Source organism: Pristiophorus japonicus, chromosome 3 (genome assembly GCF_044704955.1).
Source record: "Pristiophorus japonicus isolate sPriJap1 chromosome 3, sPriJap1.hap1, whole genome shotgun sequence".
NCBI classification, from domain to species: Eukaryota; Metazoa; Chordata; class Chondrichthyes; family Pristiophoridae; genus Pristiophorus; species Pristiophorus japonicus.
Window position 1 is genome coordinate 302,348,957 of NC_091979.1, and position 21,309 is coordinate 302,370,265.

At 44.1% G+C, this 21,309-nt stretch overlaps 1 protein-coding gene across 5 annotated transcripts in view; it reads left to right on the forward strand.

The window, feature by feature from the left end:
• The window catches only part of jmjd1cb (jumonji domain containing 1Cb), a 445,070-nt gene that overhangs the window by 322,851 nt on the left and 100,910 nt on the right, over positions 1-21,309 (forward strand). For 4 of the 5 annotated variants that reach the window (XM_070876841.1, XM_070876843.1, XM_070876845.1 and 1 more), the window contains 2 exons: positions 20,477-20,582; positions 20,817-20,941. The exons of the other annotated variant lie outside the window; for it this stretch is intronic. In XM_070876841.1, coding sequence (XP_070732942.1) covers positions 20,477-20,582; positions 20,817-20,941 — 231 coding nt within the window. The remainder of the gene's footprint in view (positions 1-20,476; positions 20,583-20,816; positions 20,942-21,309) is intronic. 5 annotated transcript variants of the gene reach the window in all.

Genomic DNA, 21,309 nt, shown 5'->3' on the forward strand with positions numbered 1-21,309 from the left:
AATAGGTCAAAGTAAATAATTAACTTCATGATTGTTGCGTACCATGATGCCATGCTTGTGTTGCAGAATTTAAATGCTGCTAATGCTATGGGAATGTATGTGAAGAACGTAGTAACTGGAGCCAAGTTCACGGTTGGGAATCATTCAGACTTGTGGCAGTGCAGATACCACGTAACTCTCTTACAATCAAGTTTCATGCACATTGGTAGGATTTAGAAAATGTCAGCACCGTACTGTCTTGCAATGATTGACTGGTACTGTATGTAGTTATTCACTTCTTTAAAAATCAACACATGCCAAGTTTTTTGATATGAAAAAACATCAGCCTGATTTTCCAGTTCTTTCATTGGGCTTATGTAGAGGAAATTGGTGAAGTTTTTTTTCTACCAGTGCTGACCAAGGGCCGTGCGGTTCTTTGTCAGCCGGCGCGACATGATGGGCCGAAATGGCCTCCTTCTGCGCTGTAAATTTCTATGTTTCTAATTCTATGTTTCTAAAACTTGACTATAATTAGAACACGACACAGCAAGAATTTTTAGAAACATAGAATTAGAAACATAGAAATTTACAGCGCAGAAGGAGGCCATTTCGGCCCATCATGTCCGCGCCGGCCGACAAAGAGCGGCACGGCCCTTGGTCAGCAATCCTAAAGGCTACATATAAACCTATGAACAATGACGGAAAGGCAAAGAGCATCCAGCCCAACCAGTCCGTCTCACGCAACTTCAATACCCCTTATACTGAAAATATCAACACTCCACCCAAACCGGAGCCATGTGATCTCCTGGGAGAGGCAAAAACGAGATTAAAAACCCAGGCCAATTTTGGGGAGAGAAAATTTGGGAAAATTCCTCTCCGACCCATCCAGGTGATCGACACTAGTCCAGGAGATCACCCTGGTCGTATTCTATTCCCTGCAGTACTTACCATTATATTTGCGCCGTCCAACAAAAGGTCATCTAGTCTAATCCCAATTATCAGCTGCGAGCACCATCAGAGCAAGCTGGGGAGCAGAAGGAGCAGCGTGCGGCCTGGCCCACCAAGCTGAGCGGCCCCCGGCCTGGGAGCACCATCAGAGCAGGACGGGGAGCGGAAGGAGCAGCGTGACGGCATACCACTCCAGGGAGAAGCACGTGCTGGAGCAGGAGAGCAACGGCAGTGAAGAGGGACATCACCAAGATCCAGGTCGGTGATTGGAGCGTGGGCAGATACTGCAGGAGCGGCGAGGTCAGAGCAAAGGAGCAGCGAGAGATTGTGGAGGGATGTGATCGGGGTCCAGGAGAGGCGTGAGTTCGGGGCCCAGAAGAGGCGAGGGCCCAGGGGCAGCACAGGCCTGTGTACACACTTGGTCCGTGCAGTAGAGCTGATCTCCAGTCGTCTTGGTTAATCCTTGCCACTGGACCAAGACCTAGCTCTGTCACGCCCGTGTGGTGGCTGGTGTGCAACGGCCACATGTTAAAGAAATCCACGCACAGGCATCTTCCATCCTTCAAGATTTAGTTTGGGAACTGGAGTTTTAGGTCCTTCATTGAAACACCTGTGAACTTTTTGATGTGGAAGCAAGTCATCCGTGATTCGAGGGACTGCCGATGATGATGATGATGATGATGATGAATTGCCAGCTCTAGGTCCGTAACCCTACAGGTTACTGAACTCCAACCATTTCTTAAAAGTGGTGAGGGTTTCTGCTTTCACCACTCTTCCAGACAGCGAGTTCCAGATCCCTACCACCTTCTGCGTAAAGAAATCCCCCCTCAAAACCCCTCTAAACCTTCCACCAACCACTTAAAACTATGCCTCCTTGTAATAGACCCCTCCACGAATGGAACGAGACCCGTACTTTCCACTATGTCCAGGCCCCTCAATATTTTGTACACCTCGATGAGGTCTTCTCTCAACCTACTCTGTTCCAATGAGAACAAACCCAGCCTTTCCAATCTGTCCTCATAACTAAGATTCTTCATTCCAGGCAGCGTCCTAGTAAATCTCCTCTGAACCCTTTCTCGTGTACTTAGGTCCTTCCTAAAATACGGCGATCAGAACTGCATGCAGTACTCCAGCTGTGGCCGAACCAAAGTATTATACAATTTAAGCATAACCTCCCTGCTCTAATATTCTATGCCTCGGCCAATAAAGGCAAGCATTCCCTATGCCTTCTTAACCATCTTATCCACCTGGCATAGAAACATAGAAAATAGGTGCAGGAGTAGGCCATTTGGCCCTTCGAGCCTGCTCTACCATTCAATAAGATCATGGCTGATCATTCCCTCAGTACCCCATTCCTGCTTTCTCTCCATACCCCTTGATCCCTTTAGCTGTAAGGGCCATATCTAACTCCCTCTTGAATATATCCAATGAACTGGCATCAACAACTCTGCGGCAAGAGAATTCCACAGGTTAACAACTCTCTGAGTGAAGACGTTTCTCCTCCTTTCAGTCCTAAATGGCCTACCCCTTATCCTAAGACTGTGTCCCTTGGTTCTGGACTTTCCCAACATCGGGAACATTCTTCCCGCATCTAACCTGTCCAGTCCTGTCAGAATCTTATACGTTTCTATGAGATCTCTTCTCATCCTTCTAAAATCCAGTGTAAAAAGGCCCAGTTGATCCAGTCTCTCCTCATATGTCAGTCCTGCCATCCCTGGAATCAGTCTGGTGAACCTTCGCTGCACTGCCTCAATAGCAAGAACGTCCTTCCTCAGATTAGGAGACCAAAACTGAACACAATATTCTAGGTGAGGTCTCACCAAGGCCCTGTACAACTGCAGTAAGACCTCCCTACTGCTATACTCCAATCCCCTAGCTATGAAGGCCAACATACCATTTGCCGCCTTCACCGCCTGCTGTACCTGCATGCCAACTTTCAATGACTGATGAACCATGACACCCAGGTCTCGTTGCACCTCCCCTTTTCCTAATCTGCCGCCATTCAGATAATCTGCTTTGTGTTTTTGTCCCCAAAGTAGATAACCTCACATTTATCCACATTATACTACATCTGCCATGCATTAGCCCACTCACCGAACCTGTCCAAGTCACCCTGCAGCCTCTTAGCGTCCTCCTCACGGCTCACACCGCCACCCAGTTTAGTGTCATCTGCAAACTTGGAGATATTGCACTCAATTCCTTCATCCAAATCATTAATCTATATTGCAAAGAACTGGGGTCCAAGCACTGAGCCCTGTGGCACTCCACTAGTCACTGCCTGCCATTCCGAAAAGGACACGTTTATCCTGACTCTCTGCTTCCTGTCTGCCAACCAGTTCTCTATCCACGTCAGTATATTACCCCCAATACCACGTGCTTTGATTTTGCTCACCAATCTCTTGTGAAAAGCCTTTTGAAAGTCCAAATATACCACATCCGCTGGTTCTCCCTTGTCCACTCTGCTAGTTACATCCTCAAAAAATTCCAGAAGATTCATCAAGCATGATTTCCCTTTCATAAATCCATGCTGACTTGGACCGATCCTTCACTGCTTTCCAAATGCGCTGCTATTTCATCCTTAATGATTGATTCCAACATTTTCCCCACTACTGATGTCAGGCTAACCGGTCTATAATTCCCCGTTTTCTCTCTCCTTCCTTTTTTAAAAAGTGGTGTTACATTAGCTACCCTCCAGTCCATGGGAACTGATCCAGAGTCGATAGACTGTTGGAAAATGATCACCAATGCATCCACTATTTCTCGGGCCACTTCCTCAAGTACTCTGGGATGCAGACTATCAGGTCCCGAGGATTTATCGGCCTTCAATCCCATCAATTTCCCTAACACAATTTCCCGCGTAATAAGGATATCGTTCAGTTCCTCCTTCTCACTAGATCCTTGATCCCCTAGTACATCCGGAAGATTATTTGTGTCTTCCTTCGTGAAGACAGAATCAAAGTATTTGTTCAATTGGTCTGCCATTTCTTTGTTCCCCATTATAAATTCACCTGTATCCGACTGCAAGGGATCTATGTTTGTCTTCATAAATCTTTTTCTCTTCACATATCTATAGAAGCTTTTGCAGTCAGTTTTTATGTTCTCACCAAGCTTCCTCTCGTACTCTATTTTCCCCCTCTTAATTAAACCCTCAGTCCTCGTCTTCTGAATTCTAAATTTCCCCCACTCCTCAGGTTTGCTGTTTTTTCTGGCCAATTTATATGTGTCTTCCTTCGATTTAACACTATCCTTAATTTCCCTTGTTAGCCACGGTTGAGCCACCTTCCCCGTTTTATTTTTACTCCAGACAGGGATGTACAATTGTTGAAGTTCATTCATGTGATCTTTAAATGTTTACCATTGCCTATCCATCGTCAACCCTTTAAGTATCATTTGCCTGTCTATTCCAGCCAATTCACGCCTCATACCGTCCTTAAGTTCAGGACCCTAGTTTCTGAATTAACTGTCACTCTCCATCTTAATAAATAATTGTACCATATTATGGTCACTCTTCCCCAAGGGGCCTCGCACAACAACATTGCCAATTAGTCCCTTCTCATTACACATCACCCAGTCTAGCATGGTCAGCTCTCTAGTTGGTTCCTCGACATGTTGGTCTAGAAAACCGTCCTAATACACTCCAGGAAATCCTCCTCCACCACATTGCTACCAGTTTGGTTAGCCCAATCAATATGTAGATTAAAGTCACCCATGATAACCTTTATTGCACACATCCTTTATTTCTTGTTTGATGCTGGCCCCAATCTCACTACTACTGTTTGGTGGTCTGTACACAACTCCCACTAACGTTTTCTGCCCTTTGATATTCCGCAGCTCCACCCATACCGATTCCACATCATCCAAGCTAATTTCCCTCTTTACTAATGTCCCTCCTACTTTCAGGGATCTGTGGACAAGCACTCCAATGTCCCTTTGTTCATCTACACTATTAAGTGGCCTACCGCTTAATGTGTACACCCTTTCTTTATTAGCCCTTTATTAGCCAAAGTGCATCACCTCACACTTCACTGAATTAAATTCCATTTGCCACTGCTCTGCCCACCCCACCTGACCAGTAGATTGATATCCTCCTGCAGCCGAGAACTTTCCTCTTCATTATCAACCACACAGCCAATTTTAGTGTCGTCTGCAAACTTCTTAATCATACTCCCTATATTCAAATCTAAATCATTGATATATATCACAAAAACAAGGGACCCAGTACTGAGCCCTGAGAAACCCCACTGGAAACATCCTTCTAGTCACAAAAACATCCATCAATCATTACTCTTTGCTTCCTCCCTCCAAGCCAATTTTGGATCCAACTTGCCACTTTGTCCTGTATCCCATGGGCTTTAACCTTCATGACCAGTCTACCATGTGGGACCTTATCTAAAGCCTTGCTGAAGTCGATATATACTACATCCTACACGCTACCCTCATCGACCCTCTTGGTTACCTCCTCAAAAAATTCAGTCAGGTTAGCCAGACACTATCTTCCCTTAACAAATCTGTGCTGACTGTCCCTACTTAATCCTTGCCTTTCCAAATGCAGATTTATCCTGTCTTTCAGGATTTTTTTCCAATAATTTTCCCTCCATTGAGGTTAGGCTGACAGGCCTGTAATTACTCGGCCTGTCCCCTTTTCTCTTCTTAAACAAGGGTACTACATTAGCAATCCTCCAATCCTCCGGCACCATGCCCAGATCGAAAGAGACTGGAAAATGATGGTTCAGCCCTCTGCTCTTTCCTCCTTCGCTGAACAGTCTGGGATGCATTTCATCCAGGCCTGGGGACTTATCTACTTTCAAAGCTGCTAAACCCCTTAATACTTCCTCTCTCACTATATTTATTCGATCCAGATTATCACACTCCTCCTCGCTAACAGTATCTGCATTACCCCTTTCCTTTGTGAAAACAGGTGCAAAGTATTCGTTAAGAACCCTACCAACATCTTCCGCCTCCACACAAAGATTACCCTCATGGTCTCTAATAGGCCCTATCCTTTCTTTAATTATCCTCTTACTCGTAATATATTTATAGAACAGCTTGGGGTTTTCCTTAATTTTACTGGCCAAGAATGTCTCGTGCTCTCTCTTAGCATTCCTAATATCCTTTTTAATTTTGCCTCTTAACTTTCTATATTCCTCTAAAGATTCTAAAGTATTTAGCCATTGGTATATGACATAAATGTCCCTTTTTTTTTCTTAATCCTCCCCTGTAAGTCCCAAGACATCCAGGGGGCTCTAGAATTATTTTTCCCAGCCTTTTTCTTTCTGATCTCCTCCTCCTTGAATACCTCCCACTGTTCCGACACTGATTTACCCACAAGTAGCTGTTTCTAGTCCACTATGGCAAAATCACTCCTTAACTTAGCAAACTTAGCTTTTCCCCAATTCGTAACCTTTATTCCAGGCCTATTCTTGTCCTTATCCATAACCAACTTGAATCTGACTGAATTATGGTCACTGGCACCCAAGTGCTCCCCCCAATAATACCCCTTCAACCTGCCCAGCTTCATTCCCCAAAACTCAATCCAAGACCGCCCCCTCTCGTGTTGGGCTTGCTACATACTGACTAAAAAAAGTTATTATGAATGCATTTCAAGAATTCCGCACCCTCTATACCCTTCACACTAAATTTGTCCCAATCAATATTTGGAATCCCCTACTATTACCATCCTATGGTTTTTAGACTTCACAGCAATTTGCCTACATATTTGCTCCTCTATCTCCCTCCCACTGTTTGGGGGTCTATAAATACATGCCCAGCAGTGTGATCGCCCCTTTTTTATTTTTCAATTCGACCCATATGGCCTCATTTGATGATCCCTCTAACATATCATCCCTTCTCACCGCTGTAATTATTTCTTTAATTAGTACCGCAACGCCCCCCCCCCCCCCCACCCCCCCGTCCTTTTTACCCCCCTCTCTATCTTGTCTAAAAATCCTGTAGCCAAGAATATTGATCTGCCAAACCTGCCCCTCTTTCAGCCATGTTTCTGTAATGGCTATAATGTCATACTCCCAAGTGTCTACCTGTGCTCTTCGCTTATTCGCTATATTCCTTGCATTAAAGTATATACCATTCAGCACAGGAAGATCTCTTTGCTTACAACATACTAAGCCCTGTTAAACTCTCCCCAACAGCACTAGCAAAACTCCCTGTGAGGATAATGGTCCCGGTGCTGTTGAGGTGCAACCCGTCCGGTTTGTACAGGTCCCATCTCCCCCAGAAGCGTTCCCAATGCCTCAAGAATTTAAAGCCCTCCCTCCTACACCAATTTTCCAGCCATGTGTTCATCCTCTCTATCCTTCTATCCTTATACTCATTCGCACTTGGCACCGGTAGTAACATGGAGATTACTACCTTTGAGGTCCTACCCTTGAATTTTCTTCCTAGCTCCCTAAATTCTTCCTGTCGGACCTCATCCCTCATTTTACCCATGTCGTTGGTCCTGATATGGACCACGACCTCTAGCTATTTACCCTCTCCCCCAGAATGCCCTGCGTCTGCTCTGTGACATCCTTGACCCTGGCACCAGGGAGGCACAAAACCATTTAGGAGTCACGTTTACGGCCGCAGAAATACCTTGTCTGTTCCCCTAACTATAGAATCCCATATCACTTGAGCTCTTTTGTTCTTCGTCCCTCCCCCTGTGCTGCTGAGCCACCTGTGGGGCCTTGGAATTGGTTCTGGCTGCACGCCCCAGAGGCACCATCGTCCTTACCGATACTCAGAAGTGAATATTGGTTTGAAAGCGAGATGGACTCACTGGGGTACTCCTGCGCTACCTGCCTAGCACACTTATTACGTCTGGTGGTCACCCACTTCCCCTCTACCTACACGCCTTTAAGCTGCGGGGTGACCACCCCCTGAAATGTGCTATCCACATAATTCTCAGCCTCACAGATGCATTGTATTGACTCCACCCGCTGCCCCAGCTCCAAAATGCAGAGCTCGAGCAGTTGAAGCCGGGGACACCTCCTGCACACTTGGTTGTCTCGGTTGCACGAATCTTACAGGATGTTCCACATGCCACAGGATGTGCACTCTACGGGGCTGAGCTGCACTGCCATACCTCTAGTTAGCCTTATCTCGTTTAAAATCTACTTGAAACGAAATAGAGAAAAGAGAGCTACTCACCAACTCACTTCACCGACCTCTGTGGCCTCCCAAACTCACCGACCTCTGTGGCCTCTCGGCCTCCGAACTCCCGACCTACTTAAAAAGAAATAGAGAAAAGAGAACTACTTACCAACTCACCTCACCGACCTCTGAGGCCTCCGAACTCCCAGCATCAGGGCCTTCCGACTCGCCGACCTCAGGGCCTCCTGACTTGCCGACCTCACTGCCTACTGACTCACCGATCTCACAGGACCTACCGACTCACCGACCTCACAGGGCCTCCCGAAGCCACCGGCCTCCGCGGCCTCCCGAAGCCACCGGCTCTCCCGCTCTCTGACCCCAGGAACTCGGACTCTCCTGCTCTCTGACCCCAGGAACTCCCGACCTCTCGGAACTCCCGACCATTTTGTTGGAAAGAAATATGGAATGCAACTTTTCCAGCTATGCAGTAACACGAGAAGAATTAATGATTACCTCCCAGGCTTCTCTAACAATTAAATTTAAATTCTGTTCTTACATCGGTTTATTGAAGTAAAAAGACAGTGAACTGTTTTTCATGAATTGCTTGAAAGGGGGAGAAATGTGACATTTTCGTAACTGCTTTACAGCAGTGCTTTAACACAGGAACAAAAATAGGCTATTCAGCCTCTCGAGCCTGTTCTGCCATTCAATCAGGTTATGGCTGCTCTATACTTCAACTTCATTTACCCGCTGTTGATCCATATCTCTTGATTAGTCTTAGCTAATAAACATTGACTGATCTCAGTCTTGAAAGTGCAATTTGACCCAGCATGTTTTGGGGGAAAGAGAGTTCCAGATTTCCATTTCTCTTTGTGTGAAAAAATGCTTCCTGATTTCACTATTAAATGGCCAAGCTCTAATTTTAAGATTATGTTCCCTATTTCTGGATTCCCCTCCCAGTGGAAATAGTTTCTCTGTATTTACCCTATCGATTCACTTTATCATTTTAAAGATCTCAATTAGATCACCCATCACTGAACCTTTTAAACTCAAGGGAGTACAAGTTTATGAAACCTATCCTCATAATGGGCTAGATTTTCCCCAAGCAGTTTCGTCGGCGCATTGACCTCAAGCGCGCCGACTTTGCACGTAGGAAATGGCGCCAGCAAAAACTCGCTCCATCCTGGCCACTTTGTGCAGTCCCCAGAGTCCTGGCGTGGCGTCGATGGTGAAGTGGTGGGCCTGCGCCGAAAACACTGCCGGCACCTTCGAGCATGTGCAGTAGAGAGAGAGAGAGAGAGAGAGAGAGAAAACTTGGCACGCTATCATTTTTAAAGAGCATCGCAGCTGTAATTGCTGCCTGCCAGGAGAGCTCTCTTCCCCCTCCCCACCATGTGATTAAACACGCCAACTCCAGCAGCTTCTCCGGTAGCTCGGCGGGCTCTCTTTTTTCCTTCCCCCCCCCACCCCCCTCTCCCCCAGCGTGATTAAAAGCACAGATCCAGCAGCTGCAACTTCTCCATTGCGTTTTCCCTCCCCTATCCCAGGTCGAATGGCCTCGCACACAGGCCGGCCTTTGTTTTGAGATAAAGTCTTAACATTCCATTAACCTTTTTGATTACTTTTTGTAGCTGTACACTAGCTTTTAGTCATTTGTATACATGGATACCTAAATCCCTTTGCTCATCCAGTTTTTAAAATTTTGTTTTCATCCCTACATCAGCCAGGAGTACATGGGAATTCATTCAGCACTAAAGTGGGAGCTGCAGACCACTCTGGATGTATTCAATATGCACTGCAATTAGCTGTCGAAATCTATTTCTGTACTGCAGTTCTGCTGCTCGTTTCTTTCTCTCTCACCCCAGGAGGCATGTCTTACAATCTGGCAATTGTGCTCAAAACATTCCATTCATGCCACAGCTACAGATTCACAATTATTGCAAATTAGTGGTTGATTTTCATTAAATGGTTCAGTGTGAACATTGCAGAATTGCTGTGGTATTGTCGTGTCACAACTCCATGTCTTGACCTCCGAGTTGGCCTGGTCTGGCAAAGAGTAGGCTCACATGATGCTTGTATAAACAGCTAATGCTTATCTCCTGCATGTATTGGACGGGTAATCCAGCACAGGAACCAAATCTAGGCAGCTGCACGTATGGGAATATCTTCTTTGGTTTGGAACAATACGCTTTCAAATGTGATGAAATACTATGAATGAAGTTGGAACAGATCTGGGGATATTCGACGGCTCAGTGCTAAACTGTGGAGCAACAATCAACTAGAATGCTGAACTATATTGGCGAAACAGTAGAACATAAGTCATGTTTAACTGTACAATGGTCTAATCAGATAAAATCTCAAGTACTGTGGCCAGTTCTGGTCACCAAGGCACAAGGATGGTACATGAGCCATGGAGATGGTGCAAGGAAGAGCCACACAATTGATCCTTAATCCCAGAGAAGTGAAATATGAGGAAAGAACATAAAAAATTGTGTTTCTCAGGGAAAGAAGGTGACCGAATAGAGATGCTTAAGATTGTAAACTGTATTGTAAAGTTAGATCTAGAACACTACTTCAAGTTAAGAAGTTAAACTATGACAGTAGGACATACAGACTCAGGTTCAAAATAGCAAACAGCAAATTTAGAATTGATTTTTTTCATGTAAAATTGTCTTCCTGGAAAGGTAGTGGAAGCAAAATCCAGGACTAATGAGTTTAAACAGTTTACGTGAGGGACTGTAGAATGTTTCTGGATGGATGTGTATCTGGTTTGTAAAACCTCCTTGCATCCTTTTATATAAAGTGACAAATGATTGGTTCATGAAGTGGAACTTGCACCACTTTGTGTTGAGTATTCTTAGCTTTACTGCTAGTTACTTGATCATCTATGGTTTATCCTTAAATTTTTAGCAAACTACTAAAAAATTCTGTTTGGCAAAGCTTTATCGTTTGAGAGTCCTAAATTTCCATAAATTTGTTGAAGGCTGTAGAAATTAATGTGAATCTGCTGCATTTGTTTAATTGTTATCTTGGACATTTTGAAATGGAAAAAGTTTGTATGTAGCTTTTTCTTCTTTTATGATTATTTAAGGATTCTTAAAATTCCTTTTACCTGACCTGGATCTCACTGATTTCTTAGCATTTGAATGATGCCAAGAATGATTGTCGGAGTATTTCCAGTCCCTTCCTAACCAGCTATTTATCAAACTGGAGCTTCAAGACTAAAACATGGCCATTATAAACTGTACAGGAGAACATAAATGGGCATGTGGATGATGTCAGTGATACTGAAATAATCCAATTATCTTAAGTCATCTCCTGATTTCTCCATCAACCTATTCAGAATCGTACTGTCTTGAGCTACAGCTTGGCCTACTGCTACGCTCTGTGGAAGATGCATTTATTGCAATAATAAAGATAACTCTACAAAGAAGGTACTTCATTTTCTGGACAAGAGTGCATGTGACCTACCTATTTTACCAATTTCCCTGTAGCCAGGTGATAGATGGTGTGTGACAGCAGCCTGGTGTGACACAGCCACTTTTCATACCCGTAGCCTCTGGATAGTGCCTGGACGATGGCTCCTCCTGTGAGCATGATTAAAATCACTGGTTCTATTTGTTACAGGCACAAATACTGACGTATCATTCTGTGGCATATTTGTTGGTCCCTTTTTTATTTTACATGTACATTTTCCAGCTGAATTAAAAAAATATATAGTATTGTAACTTTGATTCTTCTTCATGTTTTTGTCTGTACAGTAAACCTGGTTTGTTTAGGGTTTTGATTGCAATCCAACACATTATCAGTCTGCAGTGATATCAAGGTGTTCTAATGTGAATTTGATGATTAAGATGAGGCAGTGTCAAAGCGTACAGTAGTGTCTTGGTTATGTAACTTGACAAGTAATCCAGAGGCCTGGACTAACAATCCAGAGAACGTGAGTTCATATTCCACTATGACAATTTGAGAGTTTGAATACAGTTTAAAAAAAAAAAAAATGATTATCAGTAATAGTGGCCATGAAGCTATCGAATTGTCATTAAAAACCTAAATGGTTCACTAATACGTTTTCGGCAAGAAAACCTGCTGTCCTGTCTGGTGTATGTGTGACTAGAAGATCGTGGCGGAGGTGCAGCGAATGAGGGTACGGGGCCCAGAAGAGTCGAGGGCCCAAGGGCAGCATGGACCTGCCCACACTGCGATATGTATGCGCACTCGGTCCGTTCAGCAGAGCAGGTCTTCAGTCGTTCTGGTTAACCCTGCCACTGGATAAAGACCTAGCTCTGTCAAGCCCGTGTGGTGACTGATGTGCAACGGTCACCACATGTTAAAAAAAATACACGCACAGGCATCTTCCACCCCCTCAACTGGAGTTCAGGACTGGAACATCGCGTCCTTCATTAAACCATCTGTGAACTCACGTGGAAGCGAGTCATCCTCGTTGGAGGGACCGCCTATGATGATGTTGATATGTGACTCAAGTCCCACACCAATGTGGTTGATTCTTAACTTCTCTCTTAAATGACACTAAACAAGCCACTTAGTTTAGGGATGGCAAAAATTGCTAGCCTTGCCAGCAGCACTCACCTGAGAATGAATTAAAAAACTGCATTTTTTGAATTTGTTGGAAATCTACAGATGTTTCAAATGAAATTATATCATGTAAATAGAGCACATTTATTTTGTGAGCAGTAAAAGCAGCCCTTATACCGATTGCAATAAACTTGTCTCAATGTCAGTGAATTTAGATCAAGCTGTTGTAAAATGTGATTCAAATCAGCTATGTTTCTTTTAGTTCATTTGATTTCCCATCTTTGCAAACATTGTTTTGCCTTAGCTTGGAGTGAGGGTGGAGTGGGGTTGTGGGAATCCTGGTCTGAAACACAACTTTCATGCTGGCTGCTCAAGCATTGCAAGTTCTGTTTTTATAGTAAACAAAGTCCTATACTACAGCCTCTCAACATGCCAATTTATAAACTCGTTTTCTGTTTTGCAAACTCCTGAATAACAATGTTGTGGCTGCAGTTAACTTTATTAAATAACTGCATGTTTGAAATTCTCGAGGGGAAGTGACTCCTTCACATAATTCTACTGCTGCATTAAGTCCAGGGTGTACTGCATTTACAAATATTTCAGTTGTGCAATATAAGGCATCTGATTCAATTTGGACCAAGGTGAACCAGACGAGAACCGTTAATAATATGAAGTGGGTTAAGCATATTTTAATTCTTGCATCTCATGATTGAAGACCTTGAAGTGAGCTTGTTAAGATTCATTTCCTATCATATTTGGATAAACAGAGTATTGGAATAATTTAATTTTTCTAGAGTGCATGAGGTGATGAATGACATTTTGTACTAATTGAATGGGTTTGGCTGGGATCTTTAATCTGAGTATAGGAGCTTATTTATTGCTGAGGATGTTCAGGACAAATGGAGGTTATCACTTGTTCTGTTTTATAAAGGATAAACTCTACGAAAAGTAGTTTGTAACCATTGTGACTGTTTTTCTTTCAAACACTATGAAGTTCAGAGATTTCAGGCAGAAATTTATCATGGTTTAATTTTTATGGTGTGCAGATATTCCTTGATGTACATTCTCAGGAGATTTCAAATTCTGCTTTCCAAAGAATGTGATATTTTGCATACTGGTCAGATAACAATAATGTTATGTGGGTGGCAGTCATGGCATTAGATGGCTCTTGCCCAAGATTGGAACTGCTTAGTATGCTTTCTGCATGGCTCCTGGATTACATTTATATAGCACCTTTCACGACCTCAGGATGTCCTAGAGTGCTTTTCAACCAGTGAAGTACTTTTGAAGTGTAGTCACTGTTGTCATGTAGGGAAATGTTGCAGTTTGGTGCCAACCTGCGGAAGCTGCAACACAGGACTAAATGCATGCTAAAAAGTGAAAGCAGCATGCCATAGACAAGGCTAAGTGATCCCACAAGCAACGGATTAGATCAAAGCTCTGCAGTCCTGCAAACATCCAGTCGTGAATGGTGCTGGACCATTAAACAACTAACTGGAGGAGGGGGCTCCATGAATATCCCCATCCTCAATGATGGTGGAGCCCAGCACGTGAGTGCAAAAGACAACGCTGAAGCGTTTGAACCATGTTCAGCCAGAAGTGCTGAGTGGAAGATCCATATCGGCCTCCTCCTGATTCACTCCACATGTTATCAAGAAACGGCTGAGCAGATTGGATACAGCAAAGGCTATGGACCACACAATATCCCGGCTGTCATGCTGAAGACTGTGCTCCAGAACTAGCTGCGCCTCGAGCCAAGCTGTTTCAGTACAGCTACAACACTGGCATCTATCCGACAATACTGCCTGGGTATGTCCCTGTCCACAAAAAAAACAGGACAAATCCAATCTGGCCAATTACCGTCCCATCAGTCTACTCTCAATCATCAGCAAAGTGATGGAAGGTGCCGTCAACAGTGCTATCAAGCGGCACTTGCTCACCGATAACCTGCTCACCGATGCCCAGTTTGGGTTCCACCAGGACCACGCAGCTCCAGACCTCAATACAGCCTTGGTCCAAACATGGACAAAAGAGCTGAATTCCCTTGACATCAAGGCAGCATTTGACCGAGTGTGGCATCAAGGAGCCCTAGTAAAACTGAAGCCAACTGAAGTGAATCGGGGGGAAAACTCTCCATTGCCTGGAGTCATACCTCGCACAAAGGAAGATGGTTGTGGTGGTTGGAGGTCAATCATCTCAGCCCCAGGACATTGCTGCAGGAGTTCCTCAGGGCAGTGTCTGAGGCCCAACCATCTTCAGCTGCTTCATCAATTACCTTCCCTCCATCATGAGCTCAGAAGTGGGGATGTTTGCTGATGTCTGCACAATGTTCAGTGCCATTTGCAACTCCTCAGATAATGGAGCAGTCCATGCCCGCATGCAGCAAGACCTGGACGACATTCAGGTTTGGGCTGATAAATGACAAGTAACATTCGCGCCACACAAGTGCCAGGCAATAACTATCTCCAGCAAGCGAGAGTCTAACCGCACCCTATAACATTCAGTGGCATTACCATCGTCTTAATCCCCCACCATCAACATCGTGGGGATGATCATTGACCAGAAACGTAACTGGACCAACCATATAAATACTGTGGCAACAAGAGCAGGTCAGAGGCTAGGTATTCTGTGGTGAGTGTCTCACCTCTTGACTCCCCCAAAGCCTTACCACCATCTACTCGGCCAGGAGTGTGATGGAATACTTTCCACTTGTTTGGATGAGTGCAGCTCTAAAACCTGAAGAAGCTCAACAACATCCAGGACAAAGCAGCCCGCTTGATTAGCATCCCATCCACCACCTTATACATTCACTCCCTCCATATCCGGCGCACCATGGCTGCATTGTGTACCATCTACAAGATGCACTGCAGCAACTCACCAAGGCTTCTTCGTCAGCACCTCCCAAACCCGCGACCTCTACCACCTAGAAGGACAAGAGCAGCAGGCGCATGGGAACACCACCGCCTGCGCGTTCTCTGCCAAGTCACACACCATCCTGACTTGGAAATATATCGGCCGTTCCTTCATCGTCACTGGGTCAAAATCCTGGAACTCCGTCCCTGACAGCACTGTGGGAGCACCTTCACCACACTGACTTCAGTGGTTCAAGAAGGCAGCTCACCACCACCTTCTCGAGGGCATTTAGGGATAGGCAATAAATGCTGGCCTTGCCGGCGATGCCGACATCCCATGAAAGAATTTTAAAAAGTTAATTTATGCACATCAAATCCTACAAATGGCAATGTGGTAATGACCAGGTATCTGTTTTATTGATGCTGATTGAGGGATGAATATTGGCTAAGATTCCCCTGCTCTTCAAATCATGCCATGGGATATTTTACATCCACCTAAGAGGGCAGTTGGGACCTCCGTGTTACATCTCAACCGAAAGACGACACTTATGACAGTACAGCACTCCCTCGATACTGCACTGAAATATCAGCCTAGATTATGTGCTTAAGTCTTTGGAATATGATTTGTACCTACAATCTTAAGCATGTTGTATGTATGTATGCAATATTCTGTGAAACAAAATCTTGGGTCAAGCTCAAATTAAATTTAAAAGATGAAGCATTACACACATGTTCGCATGTAAATAAATTCAGTCTCTTCTATATAGTATTCTATATATGTCTTGGGGTGTAAGGCCACTTGGGTGTGATGTTCAGTGGCAATGAATGGAGAAGGGTAGGTTACTTACTTTCATAGTTCTCACTTCTAAATTTAAAAAGACCAGTGATCCTATTCTTCTATCCTCTGCAACTGGATTTTGAATAGAATTTGCGTTTGTGCATGTGTCACAGTAATTTTCCTCTAGTTGTACAATCAGCTTGCATTTATGTTGGAGGTCAAATATTTAAAATGGGAATTCGTACGTTTTTTTAAGAAGATTTTTAAATTAAATCCCATTTCATACTGTTCTTTTCTTTAAAGGTAATTTAAAAATTATAAATATTAAAAACTAAGTTGAAATCATATTCAAGTCATGTTATGTGTACCCTTTTGCACATATATCAAATAGTGTGAGCTCTTTTGATACCTACAAGGGTAATATAGTCCCCCTGCCCTGGTGTTTCATTCTCCATTTGAGAAGAGGTAAAATGAGACTACTGGGGGTGATGTACAGGGTGTGGAAATGGGAAGTCTTATAATGGGAGAACTCAATTAGCCGCCAGAGGAAATCTCCCTGTTGAGATCTGTTGGGCTTAGTATATACATAAGGGACAGAATTTATATATATATGTGTGTAATTCTTCCTTTTTAAAATGTTTTTCTAGTTCCAAGCGGCGTTAATATGCAAGATGGTGGGTTATGTGCTTTCAGGCATCTGCCAAGGCAAATTTAAAATGGCACACTTGTACAAGATCCAGCCCTTTGCTTTGGTCCTTCTCCAAAACTTTGTGGCTGTGTTTGAAAACTCAACAGTATGGAGATTCTGGGCATATGATTCCAGAGTTCATTTGAAGACCTGTCTTAATTTGAAGAAAAATGAGAACTACGACATATAATGAAAGTTATCTGCCCTTTTCACACAAGGAATCAAAACTAGGAAGTGGGTATGTCTGCTTGCAGTTCTGTCTTCTGGCCCATGACCCAACTCCTGACACTGTTCACTAAAGCATGTGTTATCCTATCTGACTAGTGTTCTTTGCAAATAGAATCATAGGCCCCTATTTTCCACTTCTTGGATTTTTGACGCCCACACGTGTTAACGTACAATTTTTTTGTGTACATTTGTGGCAGAAAAAAATTGGGACATTCGCCAAAGAAATATTAGAATTTGGCACAGCGCTCTCTGAGGTTAGTCTGGGGGGAGCGGAACTTCAAGTCTGCGCTAAAAACTCTCTGGGCATGCGCGAAAAGCTGAAGTTGCCAGGGCAACCAGAGACGCTGAAGTCTGCTCCCCCAAAAGGACTGCTACCCGACTGTTGCCGAAAAGGCCACAAAGGACCTCTCCCCCTGCTGAACCCACAGCCACCGTTCTCTTCTCCCCCCCCCCCCACCCCCCGCAAATGTCTGGACCTGCTGCAATCCTGGACCGAATGGCCCTCCCGCTCCCGAGCTTCAACTTGTGGGATGGGGGGTGGTGGCATTCAGCCCGAGATTGCAGCGGGTTTGGCGGGGGTGGGGTGGGCGGGGAGAGCAGTCCTCTGGCCCAGCATTGCAGCAGGGGGAACAGTCCTTTCGACCCAAAAATCTTCTTCCCTTGTTCCAAAAAGAGTTCCCTGTGGAGAAAAATAATTTTTATTTTGTATTCTTATTGCCTCGCTCCTGTCCTCTTATGCGCCATGCCGATTCGTTAACTTAACTGATGGTTGTTTTTTTTTTTTGCTGTGCTTTTGGCCAGTGTGCGCCGCGCTGAAAAAAATCGTGGAATGCCAAAATCAGTTTAAAGGGCCAAAAACGACACAAAAATCAGTTTTCAACCAGACCTGCGCCAAAAAAAGGCCCCGACAGTTGCCGCCGGCGTACAAATTTTGAGCAAAACTGCAAAATCATGATTGCTGCAAGAGAAAAAACGGCACCCAATGGTGGCGAAAATAGTGTCCATAGAATGATACAGCACAGAAGGAGGCCATTTGACCCATCATACCTGAAAGAGCTGTCCAATTAGTCCCATTCCCCTACCCCTTTCCCCATAGATCTGCAGTCTTTTCTCCTTTAAGTATTTATCCAATTCCTCTTCGAAAGTTATTGTTGAATCTGCTTCCACCACTCTTTCAGACAGTGCATTCCAGATCATAACTCACTGTATTTCAAAATAAATCTCACCTCGTTCTTTTGCCAATGACCTTAAGCCTGTGTCTTCTGGTTACCAATCCTTCTGCTACTGGAAACAAGTTTTTCCTTACACTCAAGAAAACTCTTCCTGGTTTTCAACACCTCGATTTAAATCTCCCCTTAACCACCTCTGCTCTAAGAAGAAAAATCCCAGCTTCTTCAGTTTCTCCACGTAACTGAAGTCCCACATCCACCTGAAGTGTGGGGCCCAGAATGGAACACACAACTCCAGCTGAGGCCTAACCACTATTTTACAAATGTATAGCATTACTTCCTTGCTTTTGTAATCTGTGCCTCTGCTTATAAAGCCAAGGATCCTGTGCTTTTTTTTTAACAGCCTTCTCAACTTGTCCTGCTACCTTCAAAGATTAGTGTGCGTACAACCCCTCAGGTCTTTGTTTTTGCACCCTCTTCAAAATTGTATCGTCTTGTCTCTCCTGGAGGATACAAATTAGAGGCTGAATAAAGTCCTTCACGTTTGGCTGACAACATTCTACAAATGCACCCTGCGTAACTTTCTCGACTGAGAACTTCAGCTAATAAAGTCAGGTCTGGTGAAAAGTTGCAAATCAATTCAAAGCATTGATGAACATACACAGCCATAAAAGGCGATGTTGTCATTAAATTTTATCACGTTATTGTGAAATGCAATTTTTCTGTCTTTGTTACAAGCCTTAATTTGGACTTGAGAAATTTCATTTCAGTTACCAAGGGGAAAATGGCAAAAGAAATATTTTAACTGCTTTTGAGTGCTTTGCAGTAACCTTTCAAAGAATCATCATTATCATAGGCAGTCCCTTGAAATCGAGGAAGACTTGCTTCCACTCTAAAAGTGAGTTCTCAGGTGACTGAACAGTCCAATACAGGAATTACAGTCTCTGTCACAGGTGGGACAGTCGTTGAAGGAAAGGGTGGGTGGGAAGTCTGGTTTGCCGCACGCTCCTTCCGCTGCCTGCGCTTGTTTTCTGCATGCTCTTGGCGCTCAGCGCCCTCCCGGATGCTCCTCCTCTACTTGGGGCGGTCTTTGCCCAGCGACTCCCAGGTATCGGTAGGGATGTTACACTTAATCGAGGAGGCTTTGGGGGTGTCCTTGAAATGTTTCCTCTGCCCACCTGGGGCTCACTTGCCGCATAGGAGTTCCGAGTAGAGCGCTTGCTTTGGGAGTCTTGTGTCCGGCATGCGAACAATGTGACCCGCCCAACGGAGCTGGTCAAGTGTGGTCAATGCTTCGATGCTGAGGATGTTGACCTGATCGAGAACACTGACGTTAAATGTACATGTTCACCAATAAGTTTCTTGCTGTTTTATTATGTAATGTTATCATTGAATACACAATAAAATCAATAAGATCCAAGTATGACATCTTTTGCTTAAATTTATCCATAAGTCTGATGTTTCATCCATGGTTCCGTGGTAACACTTTCGCCTCGAAGTCAGAAGTTTTGGTTTCAAGCCCCACTCCAGAGACTTGAGCACATAATCTAGGCTGGCACTTTAGTCCAGTATTGAGGGGAGTGCTGTACTGTCTGAGATGCCATCCTTTGGATGACAGGTTAAATAGAGATCCTGTCTACTCTCTCGGGTCATAAAGTCAGTCGCATTTGCAGCACAAAGTTTTCTTTTATTTATCAACATTTTCCTCCAAGGCTGTGAATAAGTAGGTGAGTGAAGAGCCTTTCGTAGGCATGTTGTTGTAAGTAGTCTGCAGGACTAACTTTTTTGACGATTCTCTGCCCTTCTGGTGAAACGGCTGATCTTCACTTGACACAACCAAAATCTGGATTGCAGTGGAGTTGGGCACCAACCTTGGATTCCATTGCTGTGTACTCCAGTGTTCCACCTTGACGCACAATATTTTAATTGTTGAATTTCGTTATTGACAACCACCTTCTCACTGGGAATATCAATCGTGAGGCACTGCTTCAAGCAACACCAGTCCAGACCTGCAAAGATTTGAGCCTGTGCATAAAATAACCTGGACAACATGCATATACATTTGTTTAGGAAAATCGCTAAGTCAGTAAATAAATAAGTTAAAGAAACCTAATGTAGGATTGCTGTAATGAGTGGGACATGCATATTGTTAATCGATACACATACGGACGGTACTTTACTAAATAACAAAGACGCTTCTGTTTTTAATAAGGACGACATCGACAGTCTGAGCCAAGTTCTCAGGGACAACCCTCTGCTTCATGAAGAAGTGAAAGCCTGGGTTAAAGAACAAAAAGTTCAGGAGATTTTTATGCAAGGTATTATTTTGTGTTTTTCTTGTGCACTTGTGTTATCATATCAAAAACACAATTTCATTTTTTAATTTTATTTTAATGCGCAACTCTGAGCAACATATTTGACGTAATTCAATTCTTTTGGGACCAGTTATTCAACCCTTGTAACAGTGGGAATGGATGTAAAACATTATTTCCAATCTAATCTCTTGTTCCTTTGCAGTTACCAGTTGCACATTTGTGTGTTGCTCCTTACAGGTCCCTATTCATTGAACGGCTATAGAGTACGCGTATACAGGCAAGATTCTGCCACCCAGTGGTTCACTGGTATCATTACTTATCACGATCTTTTAAGCCGCACTATGATCGTGATGAATGACCAGGTAAACAGACTTCGATGAATTGCTTACTAGTGCTGCATGAATTTATCTGTTAATCTGGGTGTTCTGAAATGTTTTGGAAAAATTAAATCTGGACACTCTGCAAATGTTAGTTAAATTATCAGCACCTTAAATTAGGCAATATTTTGTGAATGTATACTTGTGTTCCACCTTCAGAAAGGTGATGACCAATATTCCCTCTAAGGTGCATGTGCACGCAGCAATCTGTAAAGTCCCGTGCAATCGAATTCCCAGGCAGCGAGCAGTGGACGGGGCCCAACGGCCAGAGTGAGAGCAGCTGCAGAGAGCACGGGATAAAGTGCCGCTGGGGGCAGGGTCGGGGGAAGAGTTTCATCTGATTGGCTGTCAGC